General features: G+C 45.0%; 1 protein-coding gene across 1 annotated transcript in view; it reads left to right on the forward strand.

Moving 5' to 3' along the window:
- The window catches only part of LOC146854876 (sodium- and chloride-dependent GABA transporter 2-like), a 183692-nt gene that overhangs the window by 52353 nt on the left and 105791 nt on the right, over window positions 1-25548 (forward strand). The window contains exon 5 of the mRNA XM_085651051.1: window positions 21813-21950. Within this exon, the coding sequence (XP_085507177.1) occupies window positions 21813-21950 (138 nt within the window). The remainder of the gene's footprint in view (window positions 1-21812; window positions 21951-25548) is intronic.

Below are 25548 nucleotides of genomic sequence, written 5' to 3' on the forward strand. Positions count from 1 at the left end.
TTAAAAGACGGGAACGCCGCCGTCAGCGCATGTCTTATCTGCAAATATCTATATACTTCTCCTTGCACCATATGGTAGCGCTTCCGGAGGTCCTCGAAAGTAAGTATTGCTCCCTTCTGTACCAGGTCTTTCACTGCCGAAATTCCAATAAGGTCCCATTTGTCGATCCCGGGCTGATAGCACAGCATGCCGAGCCTCTGGGAGAACCACAATGGTGTGGCCCGCGAGAGGACTCCAGCCCACCCCAGCTGGGAATTAGCTAAGTGGCAGATCTCTAGTGTATGTTGAGTAGGACCGAAGAATCTCCCCTTCCCTTTCCTATCGGCAGTGTACAGAGCCCCCAGATATCCGGACCGGTCTGTTTGATATCGGTCAAGCACGTACGCTGGGTCATCAGGGGGGTGATACATCCAGTGGTTGACAGCTACCAGTTGCGCAGCCCAGTAGTAGCGCTGTAGGTCAGGGAGTGCAATGCCTCCATCGTACCAACCTTTCGTCAGTTTTTTCAGTGCAATCCTGGAGGTCTTTCCATCCCACAGCAGCGAACGAATCTCACCTTCAACTGCTCTAAAGTATGAATCCGGGACTCTATGCGGGCAGTTATGTAGTATATAAAGGAAACGAGGAAGGGCCAGCATCTTGTGCAGCCCTCCCCAACAGTGTTAAAGGCAGCGACCTCCAGCGACCTCCAGTGCTTCACGTCGGCTCACAGTCTAGCCAGAGGGGGAGCCAGGTTGGAACTATAAAAACAATCTGGGTCTGGTGTAACAAAAATTCCCAGATAGCGAAACCCCTCCGTCGCCACTCCTATATTCCAGTTCGACGGGAGTCGGGGGGCTGGGCCTCTCAACATATATAATGTGGATTTGTGCCAGGTAATAGCATATCCTTTATATTTACCGAAACTTGTGAATATGTTCAATACCGCTATGATCGATTTGTGCGGCGATGCTAGATATAACAGTATATCATCTGCGTATAAGGATATGCGGTCCTCCACTTCTTCTGCCCACCGCAGCCCTCGCACCATCACGTCCCTTCGCACCCAGGCCGCAAGAGGCTCCAGAATAAGAGAGAATATCAGCGGAGAGAGCGGGCATCCCTGCCTAGTACCCCTTCATAGCTCGAACTTCCGGGAGGCATATTTGTTGACCCTCACCTGTCCCAGCACTCCAGTATAGAGGAGCCTTACCCAGGCTACGAATTTAGGGCCCAGTCCCACCTTTTAAAGTACCACGAACATATACAGCCATTTGATAGAATCAAATGCCATTGAGCCATCAAGAGATAGCACTGCCACATCCTCCTCAATATATTGGAGGGGAGGGCACTCTGTGGCTGTTGAGATGGATTATCTTAGCTGCCAATATATAACTCAGGCCCATAATCCCCAGACATTTACTTCTATGATAAGAATATGAGGCTCTAATGACCTCTGCACACCCCCTTAGCAGCTTGACAGAGCAATCAGGCTTATCCCAGAGGCAATGTGTAAAGCGTTTGCACAACACACTCACAAAGCAGTAACACACTAAGCACACCACAAAGAAACTCCACACAAGGTTATATAAAAATATCCTTTGTATTATCGATACAAACACATTAGAACACAATCACATATATCACTGTGCCACTAGGCACTTGTCATGACTTAACAGAGATTACATAAACCATTTTGCCATTTGGGCAATTATCATAAAAAGTACAGTTAGGGCGACCAGTGACTACTGGTAGGATTGCACTTAGCACAACACGATATGCATAAACAACATCAGCAGCGATGAACTAGAGTAATTACTAGTAAATTGCACACAGTATAACAACACCTTCACTGTACAATCTTCTGAGCTACTGCTCGCCAACTTGATCCCTTCCTGGTAGGCTTCTCAGCCTTCCGCCTGCCTTCAACCAGCACTGAGGTAATCCCTGATCCCAACCGGGACCTCTGATGCACCTCCTTTGTTCAAAGGGAGGAGCGGGGTTCTTTGTTGAGGTTTACCCCTTTATGCCCCTAAAAGGAAGGGGCAACTGCCACCAACAAGGGAGAGGGGCCCTGCCACTACTCCTGACCAACGGGGCCAGCCTCGCCCCCCTTTCCCCATAGGCCCGCAATCTGCAAGTCTCTCTCTCTCAAACGGGAGGCAAAGGAATGGCCCAAAGCAGCTGCCTGCTACCCCGTGGTACCGCTGCCTCCTAGCAGTAAATGGGGGATGGTGCTTTCCCTCCAGCCTGCTCTTCCCCGGGATGCCAAGTGAGGCGGGGTCACTCACCCTCTAGCCTCAGGCACTGCCGGCTCCTTCTATGCGGTGAGACATGGAGCGAAGTCTCCGTTGGCTTCACCCTCCTCCGCATCACCATCCACAGTAGCGGGCCCCACCCTCCTATGACGTGGGCGCTACCTTAGCAACGTGGGAACCCCGGTCTTGGGTTTTCTCTTCCATGGAGGCACTGTGGCAGCAGAAGTCTATGCGGGTCCGGCATCATCGCGGTGCTGGTGCCGGGGTCGGGGCCCTGCCCCGTTCTGTGTTAGAGGGACTTTAGGAGGCTTCCCCACCCACAAGGAAAAACCAAGGTTGCAGCGCGTATCCTTCTGGCACTGAATGTGACGTGGCAAGCACCCTCCAGCGCTCCACTCGCACTGCTGATGAACACCACTCACAGGGTGGAAAGCACAATGCTCACCCAGCGCTGCTTCAATTTATTCAAGGCCAGACCCACAGCCCCGGTACATCCCACAAAGCTGGGCCCAGGCAGGCCAGCCCACCGGGGCTCTTTAACAGAGCAACAGTCCCTTCAGCTGCCCAATGAGCAGCAGGTTCCCTCCCATAAGTAGGGAGTCCCCAATGGTATATCCTCCTGGCGCACAGCAGTCTTCTTCTCCAGATCCAGTACACTCAGTTCAACAGACACGGGTCATAGCCCCAATATTTATAGTGACAATGTCTTTATTCTCCACTGGCACAGGGCTCTAAGCCCAGTCCAATTAAGTTCTGGGGGCACTTTAAAATATCTATGCAAGTGCACAACACTCTCCATTCTTAGTGTAAGCCTTGGCCCCAGATACACCACGCTGGGGCAGAGCCATCATTGTGGAAGGCAGGCACAGCCCTATTCAGGTACAGGTGCTACTCCTTTCACCACTCTAAATGCATACCAGGCCTATTCAGATGCAAGGAATATTTCCTCCCCTGCTCTAAATTCAGCCAAGATCTATTCAGCCTAAAGCTCAATCACCCAGGCAGGACAGGACACACCTCAACCCCCCCAGGAACTGGCTGGAGTGAATGCACATCCCCTCTCCCCTGTAAGTCAAAACCAGATGGTCAATACAAATCCAGGCATGCACAGGCACATAGCACACAGAAATGCACACTTCTAAAAGTGGCATTTCTAAAATAGTAATATTAAATCTGCTTTCACCCATAAGCAGGATTCATCACTACTATTCCAAACATACCAAACATGGCCGTGCTACCCATCTGATGTCAGGAATTACCACTGAAGCTCATATCAGGGAATCCCCAATTCATGTCTATGAGAAGGCAGTTTCACAGCGGTGAGAAACCAAATAGGCTGTCTGTCCCTACCAGGGCATGCCACACAGCTAAGGCACATGTCTTACCTTTTACCTACAGCTCACCCTGCCCAGAGGGCTAGCTAGGGCCTACCTTAGAAGTGACTAATATGTAGTAAAAGGGGAGTTGCAGACTTGGCAACCACTTTATGTGCCATGTCACAGCGGCAGTTAAACTGTGCGTGTAGGCCCTGCAGTGGCAGAGGCCTGAGGCATGTTTGAAAGGCTACTAAGGCTACTTTGCTGGGTGAGGCAAGCAGTGCTGCGAGCCCACCAGTAGCTGTTAATTTACTGGCCCTGGGTATATGGGATACCACTTTACAAGGGACTGATAGGTAAATTAAATATTTCAAACCGTTGTAGACCAATCTTACCTAGTTTACCATAAAGAGCACATGCACTTTAGCACTAACCAGCCGTGATAAAGTGCCAGAGTCATAAAATCACCAACAACAGGCCAATAAGAATGCAGGAGGAAGGAAAAAAGTTCTGGGATGACCCTGCAAATAGGGCTAAGTCCAACAGGAAGCTTACATCTTTGACTGGATACCTAAGGTACAAAACAAAGCAGACTTCAACTCAAGATTCTCAATTCAATATCTCATCAGGAAATTATTCAGAAATTATAATTCCATTTTTGATCAGTTTATGTTCATGAAGGTTCTTAAAAAATGACTGTTTTAGTTGACAAATCAGAGGTTTCTTCATCCAACTATTATTTTTTCTGGACATCAACCAGATAGTACCATTCAGGAGCTGCATGTGGGAACAGCTTTTCTTGCAGACACTGTATTCATATATTGTGCATAGGAAAAGCCTTTTTGAAATTTATTAACGGATGTGTTATCTAATGGCAAATTGTACTGTCTATCTTTGTCTCTCTGTTCTAAGCTTGTGGGATTGTTAATTGCTGGGTGTAGCTATTGTGTTATGTTGGGTCCAAAAAACTGTATTTAAGTAAGGTGTACAAGTTGTGCTCTTGAATTTAGTAGAATTTACTTTAAGTACATATGACATTTGTGTTTTGGCAATAGTTGCATTTATGACAGGATCAGGTTTGTTTTTAACCGGCTTTTGATAAAATATGATGTTTTTATTAAATTGTATAGTGGTATGATTCATATTAAGTAGACATATCCTAGTACATGGGCTTATGATTGTGTATCTGAATATAACAATTCAGTTTCCTAATACTATTAATTCCTATATTATATTGCACCACGGGAATTTTATTTCTACCAGTCTTGATGGTCCCACAAAAAGACGAATTGAAAAGTCAAGTCTTCAGCTTCTTGCGGAATTCAAGAAGTGAGGAAGTTGCGGATGTGAGTGAGGCTGAGCAAAGTTGTGTGGTGGGTTCCTGGAAATGAAGCTGGTGATTGAGGTATGAGGGTCCTGTGTTGTGTAGTGACTTGAATGCATGTGTGAGAAATTTGAACTGGAAGTACTTTTGGATGGGGAGCCGGTGGAGCTCTTTGAGGAGTGGTGTGTTGTGGGATCGATGCAGAAGGTCGAGGATGAGTCTGGCAGCAGCGTTTTGGATGGTTTAAAGTCTGTGAAGAAGACAGGTTGGGATGCTTGTATAGAGTGAGTAGATGTAGTCCAATCTGCTTGTGATTTGGGCCTGTGTAATGGTACGTCTGGTGTCCAGTATGAGCCGATTTTCGAATGTAACATGCAGAAGATGTGGTAGCATGAGGAAGCACAGATGTTGACCTGGGACTTCATGGTGAGGTTAGTGTCCATGATGAGGCCTAGGTACCTATTGTGGTGAGTTGGTGTGGGGTGGGGCAGGCCGCCAGGTGGAGTCCCAAGGTGACCTCTTATTCCTGATGAAGTTTGTATTGGTGGTGATTGTGCCATTTGAGAGGGAATAAAATGAGCTGGGCGTTTTTAGCATAGGAGCTGTTGATTCTGTTGAATCTGATGATGGTAGCCTGAGGAGTCATGTCCATGTTGAAAAGTGTTTGGCTGAGTGATGATTCCTGTAGGACTACGCAGATGAGGTCCTTGAGTTCTGATGTGAACTTCATGAGCCTGGCTGATTGTGTTCTTCCAGAGAGGAATGAAGCTATCCATTTGAGTGCTGACCCTGTATTCCAGCTGTGTGTAGTCTGGTGATGAGTGTGCAGAGGGAGACGGCGTCAAAAGTGTCATAGAAGTCAAGGAGGATCAATGTGGTGGTCTGTCCATGGCCGAGGATTGTGTGTATGTTGTCTGTGGCAGCAATGAGGGCTGTTTTGGAATCTTAATTGCAATTCGTCCAGGATTTGTTACATTCTACATTGTCTGACAGCTGTTCACTGTCTCCTTGATGACTTTTGCTGGCAAGGGAAGCAGCGAGAGTATTGAGCATTTATGGGTTGGCTGAGGGTTTTTTGAGAAGGGTGGTGACTTTGGGCCTGATTTAGACCTTGGCGGATGGGTTATTTTACATCCTATGGGATTTATATTTCAGTGGACAGGATATCTGTCACCATTGTGATGGAGTAAACCATCCACCAAGATCTAAATCAGGCCCTTTGGCTTGTTTGCAGCTATCTGGGAAATTGGCTGTCTTGTGGGAAAGGTTGATGATGGAAGTGAGTTTAGCGCTGAGTAGGGATGGCTGCAGTGATGTCCGGCAGCAATGTGTGGTTGAGCCAGGTTTCTGTGAGAAAGAGGAGATCCGGTGCTTTGGATGAAGCCCCAAATCTTAGTAGAGTGCTGACTGAGTGAGCATGTGTTGAGCAGCATGCATGAGAGTCCGTGTTGTTGTGGGGGGTGGGTTTGAGGTGCTGTGTGAGTGCAGGTCTTGAGTTCTGGCTTGGTAAGGGGTGTGGGGTGTGTATAGGGGGTAGGAACCGGTGTGTGGAGGTGGGTGAAGTGGCAGTGCGAGCAGGAGAAGGAGCACAACGTGGACTGAGGTGTAGCTCAGCAGCAACATGTGTGGTGACATCCAGGGTAGAGCAGGTGGAATTTGTCGGTGGTGTAGCTGGTACTGGGCATGATCCAGGTGTGGACAGGTGCGGAGGGGCTTGCCTTTAGCGCAGCATGCCTAATGCGTGCATCTGCTGCGTGGCAGCACTGCAGCCACCCTTAAAATGGGCCATAGAGAGTGGGAGGAGCGCTGGGTGGTGGGAGGGCTCAGCAATAGTGGAAACGTCTGGAGGGAGCTGGAAGGTGGAAGAACATGATCGGTGGAGCAAGTCGGAATAAAACTGACAGAAGAGAACAAGATGCAAAAAGGAGCAGAAAGAGGAGCAAAAGATGCAAAAAGGGGCAGTTGAGAGTACCAAAGGATGCAAATAGGAGTTGTTAAACAGAGATGAGTGCATGTAAAACACATGGTATAATAAAGAAATAGTAGTTACAGAGTCGGGGCAGAACGAGCAGCTAACTGGGAAAATGGTAGGAGACAGACACTAACACAAGTCAGATGGGTAAGACAAGGTCAAGGTCACACTGAAGCAAAAGAGAGATGTCAGGGCACCTACTCAATGGGGTGTTGCAGGGATTCTGCACATACACAGAACTATGCGCTGGAAAACAGGACCTCAGTGTATAGGGGTGTATCAACCTACCACATTAGTACCCAAAATCCCAAACCGACTAGCTATAGTGTCTCATTCATTCTTTTCCAAATATCACAAAGCTAAAAATTATTAGATAGCCCAGAACACAACACTCTCGACTCTCTCAGGAATCGCCGGAACAAGACATACTCTTTCGCTCACTCACTCGTACTTGTCCACAATAAGAATTGGCAGAGTCACTGAAAATAGTTCAAAATGTTTATTTTAACTATCGTACTCTACAAATCACAAGAAAGAACATAATTATGGGTCTGTTTATATAAACCATGCCACCAGTGACGTTGCTGTAAAATAGAGACTGTCACCGACACACCGGCATGTGCTGACGCCATGCCTTGGTGTGCGGCTTTGATCAAAGCAGGCCTGTGGTCCAAATTGGGAATCATCCGATCCCTGACTGAAGGAATCAAAGCATAAGCATAAGGAACTTGTTCCGGAGTTATATGATAAGAGAATTTCGAAGGGAAACCCTGAGGATGAGCAGATCCCTCCTTTGTTGCAGCTACTGCTGCCAGAATCTCATTATCTATTTTAGTCATGGACCATGTGACTGCTGCTACGGAACTAGTGGCTACTGCAGACTAGGCCGGTTCATTAGCCAAAGAATTACCATGAAGCATGTGCTCCCACACGCTGATGGCCAAGAATATGTATGACATGTATTGTATAATTATTTTATTTTTTTGTACAATTTGATATATATAGTTTTTATATTTTTATTTATATAATTGTTGTATGTGTATGTATTTATTTATAATTTATAAAAATGTTTTTAACAATTTATAAGTTATTATAATAATTAATTGTAAATATTATTAAGTATATATATTATATTTTATATGTATATGTTTAATTTTCTTTTACATGATATGTATTACTTATAATTTTAAACATATTTATAACTATGCTTATTTTAATTATATGTATTATTTATTTAATTTTACATTATTTTTAAATATTTTTTAAAAAACGATATTTTTAACAACAATATTTTTGACAACGATATTTTTGTACTTACCATAATGTAGATAGGACTTGAATATTTTTGACATCGATATTCCGCCTCCGATAATTTTGACGTCGATATATTTGACGTCGATATTCTGTCAGGCATTCCTTCCCAGCATCTCTTTAAAGGTATCTTGAGTTGACATTCCTATGTGAATCAAGGTCACAACTGTCCTCTTGCCAGTATTTAACTGTTGGCATGTCATTCCTCTCTGTTAGACCTGTAAGTCTTAGGGTGATCTTCTTCCAAACATCTGGCCTGCTTCCCTCCTCTTTTTGCTGATTCTTTTTGTTGGCCTTAGGACTCCGAGCACTTTACCACTGCTGCCCAGTACTAAAGTGCATGTGCTTCTTACCTAAACATGGTAATATTGGTTTAGCCACAATTGCAATATTTAATTTATCTGTAAGTCCCTAGAATAGTGCACTGCCTGTGCCCAGGGCATGTAAGTTAAATGCTACTAGAGGGCCTGCAGCATTGTTTCTGCCACCCATACTAAGTAGCCCTATAAACATGTCTCAGGTCTACCACTGCAGAGCCTGTATGTACAGTTTTACTGACATGTCAACTTGGCATTTTAAACCCCTTGCCAAGCCTTAAACTCCCCTTTTACTACACATCTCTAAGGTAGGCAGTAGGTAGCCCATAGGGTAGTGTATGGTGTAAATAAAATATTCAACATGTACTTTTATGTTTTGCATAACCTGGTGGTTAAAATACACCTAAATCTGTTTTACACTACTGTGAGGCCCACTCCTCTCATAGATTGACAATGAGAATTCCTTAATCCATTTTTAAACTATATTTCCTTATTAAGAAGGAGTAGCCCTGTCAAGTTTCATATCATTGGAATGGATAGCCCATTACTGGCAGGATAGGAGGGGGGAGCTGTTCCCAGCCTCAATTACACCTGAACAGGCTGTGTCCTGTCTCCACACAAAGGCTTAATGTCCCTACATTGTCACTTCAGCCCGCCTAGACCCATGTCCGGGGAGGGGAGGTGCGGAAATCCGTGCACCTAAAAGACACTGTCTAGAAGCTTCTCCCACCTTCCAGAACCAGGACACCAGGGTATAAAAGAAGAACTTCAGACACCACCACTTCAGCGCACTTTTGGCCCTGTGGATACTCTTCCAGCTAAAAGGACTATACTTCTGAAAGGACTGCCACTCTGCTTAAATGCTACTCTGAAGGAGCTGCTGCCTTACTGTGCTGACCTTCTGTCCTCTTCCCTGGAGAGGAAGAACTGGACATGAAACCCATCTTGAACCCAGGACTCCGAGTGACTCAAAGGGCTAATTTGGTGGTCTCCTGATCTAAGCCTCGGGGACATAACAGGCTTCCCAACAGCTCCTGGACCCATCTTCAGTGAGTTACTGACCCAAAAAGGGGCCTCGCAGGACCCTCACACTTGATATGGCTCTTGAGCTCTTACTTTCAAGCTTTTGGACTCTTCATGAACTGCTCCACTCACACCAAAAATTAGCGCGAGCCGCCACCATGCCATCTCATCTCACAGCAGCATCGACCACTTGTGCTAGACCGCCAGTGTGAATCACCTGCCCGTCCATCTGTGATGCCGGGTCTGCTCCTCGCGTCACGCCGACCAATGGCCGCAATGCTCTCCTTGCTCTTCGCTACTCCCTCCAATGCGAATGAGACTCTTGAAGTAAAAACTTCAGAGGGACTACTCTGGGACTGCATCCGACCCACAATCCATTGCGATCAACCTGAACTTTTGACTTTGACCTGGTCCAGTGCAAAGAGATAACAATGGTTAGCGCCTCATGCTTTTAGGTGCTACATTGCAGTTTAATAGTTGAAAATTCATAACTTCGGTTCGACTATTTCAATTTTAGTAATTTGGATCTCATTTTATTTATTCATTTCTGCTCTACTCTTCTAACCTGGTGTGGGAAACTTTAAACTGTCACAGTGGAAACACATTTAGAAATGTAAAAGAAACATACATCTGTTAGTAATCCAAACAAATTTTACGACAACACCTGTTGCTTGCATGTATGCACATCATTTAATATCCATTTTCTCAGTCCAAACGAGGATCAGTACTTAAACACAGCACAAAAAGCATCACAGTATCAACATTTTCAAAAGTATCTTGGTGTAAGGTACGTGATAAGTGCAGGATTTTTGGGATTAGTGCAGGGCGTAGTGAGGGAGGGAGGTTGTGAAGGATTTAAGAACATCCACAATTCAATTGAAGAACCTGACCTGCCAAATAAATGGCCACAAAACTTAAATTAGATAACACAGATTTAAGACAGCAGTTTTACATTCACTGACAATCTCCTGTGTTGATTGAAGAAATGAAAAAGTCGACGTTTCGACCCCTGTTAGAGCCAGCAAATTGGTTTGCTTGGGGTTGGGGTCTTCATCAGGACCGGGGGAAGGGCTTACACCAGCAACAGCAGGAATAATCACGCTGGAAAGATTGGGAAGGGGCCAGTCAGTGCTCCCAAGGTGTAGTATTCCAATGTTCGAAAAACGAGACAAGGGAAGGCTTTGGGTTAGCTGTCAGTTTCCACGGCGCGGCCCTCGAGCCCTTAACACTATTGGATGAGTGTTTATGCTGATACATTCAGCCTTCCCTTGTCTCGTTTTTCGAACATTGGAATACTACACCTTGGGAGCACTGACTGGCCCCTTCCCAATCTTTCCAGCGTGATTATTCCTGCTGTTGCTGGTGTAAGCCCTTCCCCCGGTCCTGATGAAGACCCCAACCCCAAGCAAACCAATTTGCTGGCTCTAACAGGGGTCGAAACGTCGACTTTTTCATTTCTTCAATCAACACAGGAGATTGTCAGTGAATGTAAAACTGCTGTCTTAAATCTGTGTTATCTAATTTAAGTTTTGTGGCCATTTATTTGGCAGGTCAGGTTCTTCAATTGAATTGTGGATGTTCTTAAATCCTTCACAACCTCCCTCCCTCACTACGCCCTGCACTAATCCCAAAAATCCTGCACTTATCACGTACCTTACACCAAGATACTTTTGAAAATGTTGATACTGTGATGCTTTTTGTGCTGTGTTTAAGTACTGATCCTCGTTTGGACTGAGAAAATGGATATTAAATGATGTGCATACATGCAAGCAACAGGTGTTGTCGTAAAATTTGTTTGGATTACTAACAGATGTATGTTTCTTTTACATTTCTAAATGTGTTTCCACTGTGACAGTTTTTTGTGTACCTAGTTATACCCGAGTCCAGTGGTCTACCGGGTTACCCCATTAATATATAACTCTTGTGGGAAACTTTAAGTCTGGTGTTTTCACTGTTTTACTGTTTGTAATGTTGCAGAAATACTTTACCCATTGTCTCTGTGCCAATCTACATGTGTGTTTACCACAGGTATATTTGCGGTTTGCTTGTGCCTTACCCTGACTTGATTCTGATTGCTGCTTGACCAGGGCTCTGATCCCAGGTAACCAGTAACCACATTTCTATCACTCCTTTAACCTTTAATAGAGAGTCTTTCAACTCGACATTTTCAGGAACACTGATTCTTGGTGCCTTCCTGCTGTTTCTGTTTCTAGTAGGACTTAAAATATGAGGATGTACCCTGGAACTTAAAATTCTGATCCTGGACCTGCTGTCTTCTTGAAGGTTTTTGAAAAGTGGATATAGACTTTGAACAACTTGAACCTCTTCATGACTTACTTTGAAAAGATAAAGAATGATTTCTCGCTTTAAAAATCCGGAAGAGCATATCCTCAAGCTCAGTGCCAAATAATCTGAATGCTTTGAATGGCATATTTTGCCCTGTCAACCTTTGAGCTTCATCATTGTTCCACTCTTTGAGGTGCAGAATCCTTCTGGCAGCTATTGAAGAACCTCCATCAAGTGCTGCTGATCTGACCACTATGAATGGAATGTCCGATAGTAATTATCCGCCGGTCCAGGTCTTCCAAATAAATGGAAGCAATCCGACTCATCTTGAATTGCTGTGATAGGATTCTTAAAATCAGACATGAGAGATAGGGCAGTATAAGCCTCATACATTTCTGCTCTCTTGGCCACATGAGAACCCCAAAAAACCTTCTTCTTTACAGACTCCATCAAGAAAGAACAGCACACCAGACTCAACCCCACGGAATCTATGTGAACATTGTCCAGCAACATATTGTCTTTCAAGAGGATAACGGTTGTTCATGAAACTTGGTAACATCACCCTATCAATATCCTTCTACTCCTGTTTCTCCACATACCTGGAAACCCCACTTTAGATGGCTTTTGGATTTGTCTTAATGTAGATTCATCTAAGGTTCCTATTTTTCCACAGGTGGAAAGTTCATATTTTCTCTGATTTGGGTCAACAAGTCTGTAAGCAATGTAATTGCCCTTTAAGTCAGCGGATATATGGGCGTTGGTACAGCTGTCAGAACCCCCAGAATCAGAGGTAGCCACTGCTTTCTTCTTGAGGCTGAAAGCAGCAACAACTTTATATACAGCAAGGGTCAGCAAAATTATGAATCAAATTCTCTCCTCCTCCCTCCCATGTCTTTGATGTTTAGGGGAAGGAGAACGGTGAGGAGACTGAGATGAAGAAGAAAGTGAAGGAGAAACATACCTCATTTCAGCAGAATGCTCGTCCATTACTGTACACTCTGCCAATGATCAGAACCAGCAACATCCAAACTAATGTCTCCCAGATGTAATCGTCAACAACAAAGAGCACTAACCTGTGATTTATAGGAATAGAAAAGGGTTGCTGTCCCCACACGTCCAAAATAAAAGGACAAGTATGGGCCAGCAAGACCTTTTATTTGTGCAAGTACACTAGAACTCCCTTCACCGATTTCCAAGGGTGCCATAAGAAAGTCTCCAGCTGGTAATATCCCCGGGCCGCAAATAGGTGTGGAAATACACCACAAGCAGGAAGAAGGAAGGGCCAGGATACCTTCTTACCAATGAAACTTTCACGCTGGAGGACAGCAACTCCCAGAACGAGCACCAAATTCTCCCGAGTATAATAGGGACTCCTGTGTCCTCGCTTCAGTCACAGAAAAAGAAAAAAAAAGGAGGAGCCTGTAGTGCCATCCCCATTTATGGGTTGCCCCTGCAGTGTCCTTTCCCGTGTTTCCTGCCTCCCAGCTAGCATGCTAAGAACCTCTTACTTTCTTCATGGGTTGACATCACTATATTAACAATGAAGGACAGGGGGTTAAAACTAGGCCTGGGCGGTAAATTCCGTTCCGCTCGTGGAATTTGCGGAATTTGGGTAATTTCGCATTCCGCAGAGAACGCGGAAATGCCATAATTCTGCAATCCGTGGCTTCGCAGAATTTTTTGCTTGTTCACGCTTTCAAAATGCGTGTTTGCGAGATATTTCCCCCCCAAGCATGCAAACAGGGTTTGCGAACAGGAAAAAAGCATCGCGAACGGGCGGAACAAGAAATTCCGCATGTTCGCGGAACTCTGCGTGCTCGTGGAGATTTTATACCATTTCATGGAGCTTTGCGTAGCGCGACTACGCAAATTCTGCCCACCCATAGATAAAGCAAGTGTACACTGAGGTTACACTCAGAAATGGCGAATTAACAGGGAATTGGGAATACCACACCTCATTTCTCAATTTTATCCAGCATTTCACTTGAAAAGTTTGGTTGCTTTCAATAGCTTCATTATCTGGATAGACACAATCAATATACTGTGACACCTCGAATTCCGACGGGGCTGGTAGCTTTTGTTTCCGGTCCCATCTGAATTACAGGGGCACTTGGAACGCGGCATTTAATGTGGAAAAATTAGGAAATATGATATATATATATTTTGAAAACATCTCTTTATTACATAACGCTCAGTACATCATAACATGACTTGAAGAATATTATACATGTATAGATTGCCACACCTGCTATTACATTTGACAGTCAAATTAGTATAACGTTCTTTATCCTATTTTCATATCATTCTATATTCTCACTACCCCCACCCCATATCCCCCAATTTGCTTTCAGTCCTCGATATTTCTGCCATGGGCCCCATATTTTGTCCCATTTCTTAGAATATGATCAAATTTAATATAATGCATGTTACAAGGAAAGGCTTTTCATATACAAGTATTTTCCATTGGATTAAATAAAAAAAGTTATTTAAATATATTTGACCCTTCCAAAATCAGAGACTTGGAAAATGACCTTGATTGGTGTCACCAAGCAGAAAAAAGTAATTGATCAAAGTAGAGGGTGCCCAAAGAAGTGGAAAAATATATGGTCAACATGGGAGAAGTACAGAAGTTAATTTAAACAGAATATGAAACAGATAGGCACAACGCCAAGATTATAATGATATCAAGCACTATGTTATGCGATGAGTGACCCTCTTATGTACCTCGATGTCTGAAACCAACCTTTCTCTGTATCATCATCATGAAGGTGTATCTGTGAATGTTTGATAAAAACAGTGAAGCATCACTTCTCATAGCGCCCTCCTTGCAACACCATGGCAGCTAAAACCTTGAAAGAGAGGTCAGTCTCCTGGGCCCAGAGGCCTCGCTGGGCCAGCATCTGTGACCCGGAGTGGGAGTCAGAAGAGCTGTGGAGGTGTGGAGTTGCTGGGCTGTGGTAGTAGACATTGAGGCATCGGCGATCACCCCTACCTGGTGGTGAAGTCAGGCAGGTCGCATGGAGACACGTTGCTGACCTGTGTGAGAAGACTGCCTGGTGCACCTTGGAGCTGTGAACGGTAGAGGCACTCCTGCGCACCAATGTAGGGAGGTCTGCATCGCATACCAGGCACCACCATTACATTGGGGTGCACGGAGAAGATTACCAATGGTGGGCTGCACCCCTCTGCATCACAGGCCGGAGGATGTTGCGCTTGCCGGACGCTGTGCCCCTGAGCTGGACCAAACTTGTGTGGCTGGAGAGCTGCAACTTCACGCCTTAGGCGGCCTTGTTGCATCATCTGCCTCAGGAGGCTCCCCAGCAGACTTGGCAGTGACTGCTGTACCCAGGCTTGTTAAATCCCACCTGGCTGAGGCTCCTGCTGGCTGAGTCACAGATTCAGAGAGAGTGTGGTGGATTGAGCCCTGGTGTCGATGTCCAGGTGAGGAGAAGGTGGGATGGGGGGCGGAGGAGGCTCGGAGGTAGTGTCGGGCCTAGGCCTAGCACCTGTGGGTGATGCACACCGTGCCCTGAGCAATCCCTGTGCTGCAGCTGGCCCTTCATCACCGAGGGCAACGCACACGACTGGGGGAGGACTCCACTAACTGGCTCAAGTCGCTCAGATTGGTCATTGGTGGCAGTAGGTGTCAGGGTCATTGGGAATGCAGCTTGATCCGCCATTACTCGCTGGGGAACTAGGGAACACGGTATCTGGTTGCCACTGTTAGATCAGAAGAGGCAGCTGGGTGGTGCTGCCTTTCCTTGTCCACTGTTAGCTTGCTTTTGGGTGTATGGGGGACTAACTCTTAGTGGACTTCCTCTTCCCACAGCGCTTCACCTTCTGATTGCTGCTGCTGCTGCTGTTCCCATCTGCTGCTGCAAGTTCCTCTGGTTCCTCTGGTGTTTTAGTCCCTCTTCCACCCGCAGGCTCCTGCCTGTGGCTCATCCCTGGTGGTCCAGTGGTAGAGTGTCACTGCTCTGCAACTTGACTGCCCTCCTGTCCCTCTTTTCTGCTATTCCTGTTCATCTTTCTGCTCTTCTCCGTTGCTTTTCTACCTTTGTCTTTGCTTTGTTCGGCTTAGTTTTTCCTGTGCTTTTTGCAGTTCTTTTTTCCCTATCCTCTCTTTCATTGCTGCTGCAATCCCGCGTCCCCACCCCCTCCTGTGTCCTTTGCTGTGTTTGATGCCTCCCAGCTGTCCAGCACCCTTCAGCACTACATATTTGCATGGCCGCTGTGCAGATATGCGCAGCAGGCATGCTACTGGTGCCCTAAGGCAAGCCCGTCTGCGTCTGTCTGCCCCTGTACCAGACCCAGCACCAGGGACCCTTCCTCTCGGACACTCCACCGCTACGAGCTAGCAGCCTCCTCGTCCTCATCCCTGGATGCCACGGCGTCTGCCATCTAGCATCACCGAAGAATACCCTTGAACCCGCACCCTGGCACCTGCTGAAACTGCAAACGCACCTCCTGCCACATCAGCACATCAGCCCCTCTTGCTGCCCAGCCAACCAACAATGCACCTGACCGGCTCAACTGCATCCTCCCCAACGTGCGGTCCCTCCACAAATACGCCACAGAAATCTGGGGCCTCCTTGATGCCACCTCTTCAGACATCGCCTTCTTCACGGAAACCTGGACCAACCTCTGCTCCGGGCCAGATATCGCCATCGCCATCCCCGATGGCTAGAAAATCACCCACAAGGACCACCCTGACCATCCAGGAGGTGGCATTGCTATCGTCTACAAAAGCAAGCTCTGTCTGAGCACCCACTTTAATGACCCAACGGTGATCAAGGAACACCTCCATTTCCAGATCCAGACCAACCCTAACAACACCCTCAGGGGCACCCCCGTCTACAGGCCCCCGGGCCATGAACCCCCATTCATGGATGCCATTGTAGACCTCATTGCACAGACTGCATCCAACATCGTACTCAAGCAGCTAGTCACCGCACCAACCCACATAGCCAGACACACGCTTGAGCCCATCTTCTCTGCCAGCAGAAACTCAAACTACAGCCACACCACAGAACTCTCCTGGACCGGCCATCATTGTATACATCACGCCTTCAACACTCCCACTGTACACCACTGCCATCAACGCCCACCCCCGTTGCAGCTGGATCAAGGCCTCCGAAGAAATTCTCGTCAACCCCCTCAGCACTAGGCCTGGGCGAAAATGTTGTTCTGTTCGCGGAAATTGCGATAATTTGACATTTTCGCGTTCCGCGAAGAGCGCGAAAATGTCAAAAATTCCGGTTTCCGCAGCTTGGCGATAATTTGTTTCTTGCTCGCGCTGTAAAATAATACATTCTCGCGGGCGGGCGATCGCCTTACCTGAATCCCTGCGTTCGCCGACAAGTTTTCTTGATCCGGTCGCGTTCTCCATGAGATGTTGTATTGTTTTTAGCCATTTGCGCTGTCTCGCGACAGTTCGCGCCCGCAGTGACGTCATGCGTCGCGCGATCACGTCTTTCTTCTCGCGATCATGCACCGCGAGACAACTAAAAACAAGATGGCCGCGCCCGCAAGCAACCACATGGGTAAGTTGGCGACCCGCAACCATGCAGAAAATCTCGCGAACATGCCGGATAAAAACTTCTGCATCTTCGCTATATTTCCGCTTGTTTGCGATAATTTTAAACATTGTCGCGATAATTTGCGAAAGTTAATTTCGCAAATTCCGCCCACCCCTACTCAGCACCACCACTCCACCAACACTTACAGATGCCAACATTGCAGCGCACAACCTCCACAGATGGATCTCCAAACACACCGACACCCTGGCACCCCTCAAGAAAAGACCAGGCAAGCAACACTCCAAGAAGGCCAACTGGTTCACTCCCACTCTCCACTAATCCAGACGCACCTGTAGATGTCTCGAGTAGAGATGGAGCCACACATCAATCAACTCCCCAACACAGTTACCCTTGAACCATGGCGCAAGCGTGCCTGCATTGGCACATGGCAGCCATTTTGTGCCATCATAGGGAAGAAAAAACAGGGGTGCGTCATTTTCTTGATGTACTTGCAGTGCAAATCTTGCACCACGTTGTGTCTTATTTAGAAATTGATGCATCTAGGAATATGCATGACCTTGTGAAGCCCTGTGCCACATTATACCTGCATCAGGTATGATGTATGCAGGGTGGGCGTTCCTACGCAACAAAGCCTTGTAGGATTGGCACAGTGAAGTCTCTCAGATTTCACTGCGACAATTCTAGGACTCCACTGGGTCAAAACCTTATGCCTGCCTTATGGCAGGTGTAAGGGTGATGCAATGCCATAGGATAGGCTAGCCCAATGCATTGCTGGAGTTGCGTCATGCTTGCAACACAACTGTAGCAAGGCATGACTTTAGCGCTGCCAGATATGTCAGGATTCCAGAAGTATTTGTCATTGATTGCGACATGGAGCACCACACATTAAATATAGCGCATCCATGGTGTCGCAAGAAGGGTGCAGTGAAAATTGTCTTAACAGTTATGTCGCAGCGATGCAGCACTTTTCATGAACCGGGCCATGGAATGCACCCTATCTTATTGATAGGGCGCATCCCTGTCCTTTTATTTTGGTGCAGGGCAGTACAGCAATGTTCCTTGCAGCGCTGTCCAGCACCCAAACATCAAATATGTGGACTCAAGTGTTTGCACCAATTTTAAGACCAACTATTTTTTGGTCTTAAAAAACTGCCTCTAACTGGACTTAGCGGCAGTTTTGGGGGGTTATCGCCGTATGAGAATTTCATTGTAAATAGCGCAAAGTGCGGTTAATGGTAGTTTTTGCACTGGAAAGCCCACCTTGCATCTTATTTTTCTTAAGTCCCACTAACAGAAGTGGCGATCTAAAAAATTCATGTTAAGGCCAGAAAAGTGCAACTAACTGCCGTTAGCAGCACTTTGTAAAGCAATTAAAAAAAAAGGTACCATAACGTCAAAAACATTCTTGTACAAATGCCCCTGTGAGTGCTCCTGGTTGGGGTCACAACTCAATAATAGTTATAGACAGATGCTTCTGACATTCTGTGTTTTTTATTTGTAATGTCAATCAGTTGTGAAGTAATTTCCTTTGTTAAGTCACTTTGTAAAGAAAATAGCTTTGCTAACTTAAAAGGGCCACTTCCTGTGTGTAAATGTACAGCAAAAATCAGAATACCCAGCTTGGGCGGAAACGGAAACTGCTAATTAACATCATTCTTCCAGACTTTCTCGTAACTTTCTGGGTCGCATGCCTTGTCCATTTGGGGAGACATAGTTAGCCTTCTTCATCAGTGCTACGGGAGACAGTGGGTCTGATGACATCCATACTTTATAGGTTTCACTTTCTCGCCAACAGAACCAGAAAGAATGTAAACTTCACCGGGGCCTTATTACCCATGATGCTAAAGAACCACAACCATAAAGCACTAAGGTGAGGCTTACCTTAATTTGGCGGCCAGTTATCCCTGTTAAGATCCTACTCACTTCACTTGAGAAAAGTGACAGTGCAGGACAGTCTAAAAATGTCTATGTAGTTCCTCCACGTGGCTTCACAGTTTGGGGATCCAGGCGCCTTATGTACTGCTTTTGCCAACTTGCACGTTAATTGGCAGCAGAATCCGATGTGTTCAAATATTACCCCTAGGCTGCACTTGCTGAGTCATCAAGTGGTTGGCAGCAACCTCACTAAGGGGGTTATTGCGAGTCTGGCGGTCCACGAACCACCAGACTTGTTGGGGCGCAGCAGTGGCAGTCTTCCAACCGCCCAATCATGACCATGGCAGTCAGACCACTCTGGGACCACTGCGAGCGCTCCCTGGTGGTGGCACAGCAGTATTGAGGCTGCAATATGCAAGCACATTACGAATTTCCTTCACCACCATGGTGTCGGTGAGGAAACAAAGGGGGCCCTAGAGGGCCCACTGGTGCCTTACACCAAGTCTGGGTACACGGGGGGAGGGCATAATATGTGCCACCCTGTGTGCATGCACACCAGTACCTGCACAACATGGACTGCAGCAGACTACGCCGTGCAGGTTCTGCCTTTGATGTTCCCATTGCTGTGCCTACTTCATGGCCACCACCCTGGGAATGGCAAAGAACATCAGAAAAGATAGAATTCATAATCTGGCAGACGGTTCAAACATGGGTTTGGTGGTGCGGGAGGGGGGCGGTCCCGCTCCAGCACTGCCAAACTCCTAATAAGGCCCTAAGCCAGTTTCCTCTGCAGTGTAAACCAAGCAATGAGAAACTGATGGTGTGATGAGGACCAGAAAAGGGAAAGCTGCAAGATGTATCTGAAATGTGCATCCTGTTGTACACACAGCAAGTGCAGCAGGTACCTTTAATCACTCAGACATAGTGGCTAGATCGATTCAATCTGAACTGAAATCACTATTTTAACAATTCAACCCAAGCCTGTAGTGTTTTTTTTGTGATGCATTCATTGCTCTTCTAAGAAACGTATATGGGTGTTTTGTTAATGATGGGGTTGCAAGTAGAAGATGCTTAAACATGTTTTGCACTTCATTGTGCAGCACTATGTTGAAATAGGAGCAGTCTTTTTGGAAAGCCTCTCATTGCTTCCTTGAATTGTAGCAATAGTATTGTGAGACTGGACAGTGCTAGTGTTGTGATGCACAGTTTACTTTGATGCGGATACTGTGCTGCTGCCCCCTGAGCAGCACTCTTAGAAGAATGTGGAGCTGCACGCAACCCCCGTCACGTCACATTCTTGGGCGTTCCTTTAAAGCAAAAGATAACGTCACAGGAGTTTGAGAAAAATGAGGCAGAGTACCAATATAGAAATTGAATCCAAATGATGCTGCCATTGTTAAATGGGGTTTGAAAATATGAGAGGGCCCAGTTAGTGCTTAATTTGTTCCCTTGGCTTCTGATGGTGGGCGCTGGCACTCATTTTCCACCAACACATGGGGTCAGATGCAGTAAGAACCGATCGCAGAGTATTGGTTGCAATTTGTGACCACTACGTCTGTGACCATTGTGGTAATTTGGGAAGTGGCCTTTGTACTAATTGGTTAGTTCACATATTACTGAATCCGAGTGGGTCAAAATTTGACCTACCTTATGAATAATTAGTGACATAGGTCCCAAATTGCAACCCACTAGGATCTGCAGCCATCACAGGAATGTTGGCCTGGTGAGATCAGCAGATCATGTATGTTATTGCTTTTAAATAATTTAGTTTTTTTAGCCCGTCTTCTTTCAAGAAAACAGGATGCGTTTAAACTAAATGAAAAATGTAATTCCTTTTTTAGGAGTAGGCCATGGTCCATAGGATGACTGCCTACTCTTAAAAATGTTTTTGACAGCATTCATAAAGGGGAAGGGGTCCTTTTTGCAAATGGCTTACCACCTTCTTTGAGGAGGTGATAAAAGATGAATGAATTTGCTACAAAAGTTGGTTGAAGAAAATAAATACATAGTTTCCGTATGTGGAAGGGACACCCTAAAAGTGCCCCTTCCAAACACCAAATCGGTATTGATCGCAAACCCAAATTACGATTTGATAAATTGTTACGGAGTCACAGTTTGCGATTTGTACATGAGAAAATGTAATTTGGCGACTACAAACAATGCGTTTCTGTGATTCGCACAGTTTGCGACTACATAAATGCCTCGTAAATCTGGCCCTTATTATTCATCATCTGACCCAGAGCAAGTGAGAGAAAGGAAGAAAAGATAGAGCAAATGAGGAAGAGAAAGATAGGAAAATAGAGACAAATGACAAAAACCAGGGATGAAAAGAATCTGCACCAGCCAAATAAAGAAAACAAAACTGAGGGTGTTGAAGTTGACAAAAGGTGAAATGAAGCAGGCAGCCTCGGCATTTGGAGACATAGGTTGTGGCTTCTAAGGGTGAATGTAAGCCACGTCACTTTCTTTTTTGTGACAACTTAATCGCCGGGGTCAATACAGTTCCAGTGAGAGTTTACAAGCTTGCTTCGGTGTCCCTGAAGTACTCCCCAGTGACTGCTGAACGTGGAAAGCCTGTTTTAACAGCTGTATTGAACTTGTCTCTTTTCAGTTTGTCTGTGTGGAGGGCATGGTAACCGCGATGGTCGACATGTACCCCAATACCTTTCAGAAGAAGAATCGCAGGGAGCTGCTCATCCTGTTCATCTGCATCTTCTCGTACCTGATTGGCCTCGTCATGCTCACTGAGGTAACATGCTGAAGGCGCGTGCAGGGGCGTTCTAGTCTTTATTCTCCACAATTGTGTGTATCACAGAGCATGCCAGAGGGCTAATTACTAGTAGAACAGCACCAATCATTCCTTGCAAGGGGAGCAGTAAATCTGAACACAATAATACCTTAAATTTCCAAAAGATGGCAAATAAAATGCCGAAATAAGGCTGGTAATAGTGTTTTTAAGTTCATTCTCCTGAAAAGACTACAGTACAAGTTTCACATGCAGCATTTCAAATGTTCCCTTTAAGGAATACATTTTTTTATAGATGCCCATCTCCTTAAAAACAGAACTTCCAAACCCACCAATGCCATTGCACTTCAGTTTTCCTGAGCGCTTTCATTGGTGAGGTCAAAAATTAAGTAATACCAGGACTTTAGGCCTCAGACTACATTTAGAGGGTGACATTAAATATGGCTTTATTGCTTAGTAATAATCCGTAGCCAGAATACAATACTTTTTTACCGCACTTCCAATTTAGCGATATCAGTGCTGACTACACTGGAATTAGCATTAAAGTTAACAAGAGCAGTGCACCCCAAACATTCTAGAACCTCAGCCCAATATTTAGAATAACAACGTTTTTCAACCAACCTAGCTTTAATGGGCAGTAGGCAGCGGTGATTTTTTAATGCCACAGTAGACATGCTTTCAAGCTGCTGAAGGTTTCCAAATTAACATAATCTTCACAATTATTTTGCATTCCTCTCCAACAGCAGTTGTTTTTATATGTCACATGTCACAACCATCACCTTGCCTTCCATAAGTCTTTATCTGACTATGACAAAGATATTAAACTGCCCATAAAAGTGGCAGATGGTAGACTGCACTGGAGCTAGAACACTTTTCAGGCTGTGATGGTGGCCTGTGGCATATGTTCACGAAAATCTCAAGACTTTTGACAATGATTGGTGTAGATAAGAGTGATTACATTACATTAGGTCAGGTTCATTTTATTAAAGGGCGGGAGATGAATTATATTCACAGAGCCAACACCTGAACTCGAACCTGGTTTCCCGGATCCAAAGTCAGCAGTTTTGGCCTTTAGGCCATATCCATATTTCTGAATTCATGTGTGAAACTGGGATGATCGTATATGGCCACTTGCAGTGAGCACATGCTCTGTTGAAATGGCCTTGTCAAGTAAAAAATACAGCATAATAAATACTAAACATTTCACCCAGAGTCTTGCTTAGAAATACATGCAAGTGTGTGTTTTAAAACTGGACTTATGCACGTTGTTTAGCACCTTTTCACCAGACTCATCCTCAACCTCCCCAGAAGGACCTACGTCACACCCCACCTCAAGAAACTACACTGGATCCCGATTCAGAAGAGATACCAGTTCAAGATGCTGACCCATGCGTACAAGGCACCGCACAATGAAGGACATACATAAAAATAGGCCTGACTTTCTACCAACCGACCAGACACCTTCTATCCACTTCTTTTTTTACATTTCTTATTTTTACAGAGCGGAGATAGATAAATACAGTAAGCTTCTTTAAAGCATTACATAAAAAAAATCTTATGCAGGTAAAAAAAACTTGTACAAATAACTCCTGTCTGATCTTTTCAAACCTTTTATCATCTTCTACGATATGTGCAAATTAGTGATTTAAAGTGCAACAGTTTGTACTTGATTCTCCAGCCATATTTCACATGTCCAATCGCATTCCGAATATGTTACAGTACTTTAAGAGAATGTGCCTTCGTGTGTTAAACTTCAATCTAAAGCGCAACACAAAAAGTAGAACCGAATTCAGGATATCTTTTCCACAGATCAGCTCCAGCTCCTCTGACCTATTGCCAGATTCCAAGACATTTATGAAAAACTGCAAGTCCACCCTTTTGTAATTTTGCTCTTCCAACCAAGGACTGTTGGGATCTGATTAGTCTTCCAATTCTGGAAGATAAAGAGGCTATAGATACAAAATATTGTCTACCCTCATCTAATTGTTGGCATCTTTTAGAAACCCCAAATAACGCAAGGCTTATCATTGGAACTATAGGAAACGCGATATAGTTCCTACCAAAATTTAGAAAAACGCGGGCATTGATAGAACGTATGGAGCCAGCCTCCTGCACCTTACTGCTGACAGCAAAAATTATTGTCTGGTACTGTGGTATACATTTTTGGGAGAATCTCCGGGGTATAATATGACATCCATCTGGACAGGAATGACATTCTCTTAAAGTTTGCAGCATGATGAGATTTGTTTACTATCTCAGCGATGGAATGCCAGTCTCTTTCTGACAGATGGTATTGTGTTTTTTCATTTATTTTGGACAGATAGTTAGTGAGGTGTTCCTGCGACGATAGGCTATGCGACAGTCTATACCAGTTTCCAGTCCCTACAGTCTACTCTTTACCAGAGTACTTATGATGAGATGCATTTCCTGACTCTCCCTCTGAATATTAGCCTCCAAAAAATGTGTTATCTGCCCTAAGCTTAAAAAATGTTTTTTTCATTGTGCACCACTCCTGGTGAGGAGTTCTTCCCAAGAGATATATTTTTCCCGTAAAATAAAATCTCCAGAGGTTTTTAAACCCATTGAGTTCCAGATTCTGACCTTGCTATCTGCTAAAAAAAGCCCAGAGAACCCACTCTCCTGAAGCTGTAATGATGACCTATCACAAAATGACTGAAAGAGTTTACTCAAAGCGCTCATCCACCCGCTAGCATCCCTTAAATGCTTATACCTAGTCTTTTTTTGGCTAATTCGCTATTTTAATATAACCAGGTAGAATAATTTCTGATTCCTGTATCATATTAATTAAAAAGAAATTATCTAATGCTCCACATCCATTTAGATATACACATAAAAAGTCCATCAGAACGGCCTGAAAGAAACTTTACATATGGGGAAGTGCTAACCCACCTAGTGATTTCTCAAGGTCTAATACACTCAACTTTACCCTGATGATTTCTTATTCTAAAAAAAAATCCTGAATACTGAAACTAGTTCCTGAAAAAAAACAATTGGGAATTTTTATTGGGACATTAGAGAAAAGGTCATCAGCAATAGTAGCACCGGCACTTTAATCATTGCGATGAGCCCTATTATCGTCAAGGGAAGCAGTGACCACCTATTTGAGCAACCCTTTTAATATTCATAACATTTTCTCATAATTCAGGTGAAACAAGCTGGCAAAGTTGTTTGTTACTAATATCCCCATATAGCTTATTGGGGTCTGAGACCTTGCTTGTGACCAAAACAAATCTTGAAGGTCTGCAGCTGTAACATTAAAAAGCAGAACTTCTGTTTTACTTTGATTTATCTTATATGCTCCAAATTTAGTAAATTGTCTGCATAGCTCTCCTAACATTATCCTTGTCTGACTGTAAATAGAGAATGATACTGTCAGCGAATAATTTCAGCCTAGTCATTCCCTCTATGGGTGCCCTTATATTTCCTTTATGGAGTTGTTCCCAGAGGGGTTCAATAAAAAATGTAAATAAGATTGGGGAAAGATGACACCCTTGACGGGTACCCTTTTTGATTGCAATTGAGCTGGCCATCTCAGAATTGACAATCACCTTAGCCTGTGCCCCCTGGTTTAAGTTTGACA

The sequence above is a fragment of the Triturus cristatus genome, chromosome 4_1, assembly GCF_964204655.1.
Source record: "Triturus cristatus chromosome 4_1, aTriCri1.1, whole genome shotgun sequence".
NCBI lineage: Eukaryota > Metazoa > Chordata > Amphibia > Caudata > Salamandridae > Triturus > Triturus cristatus.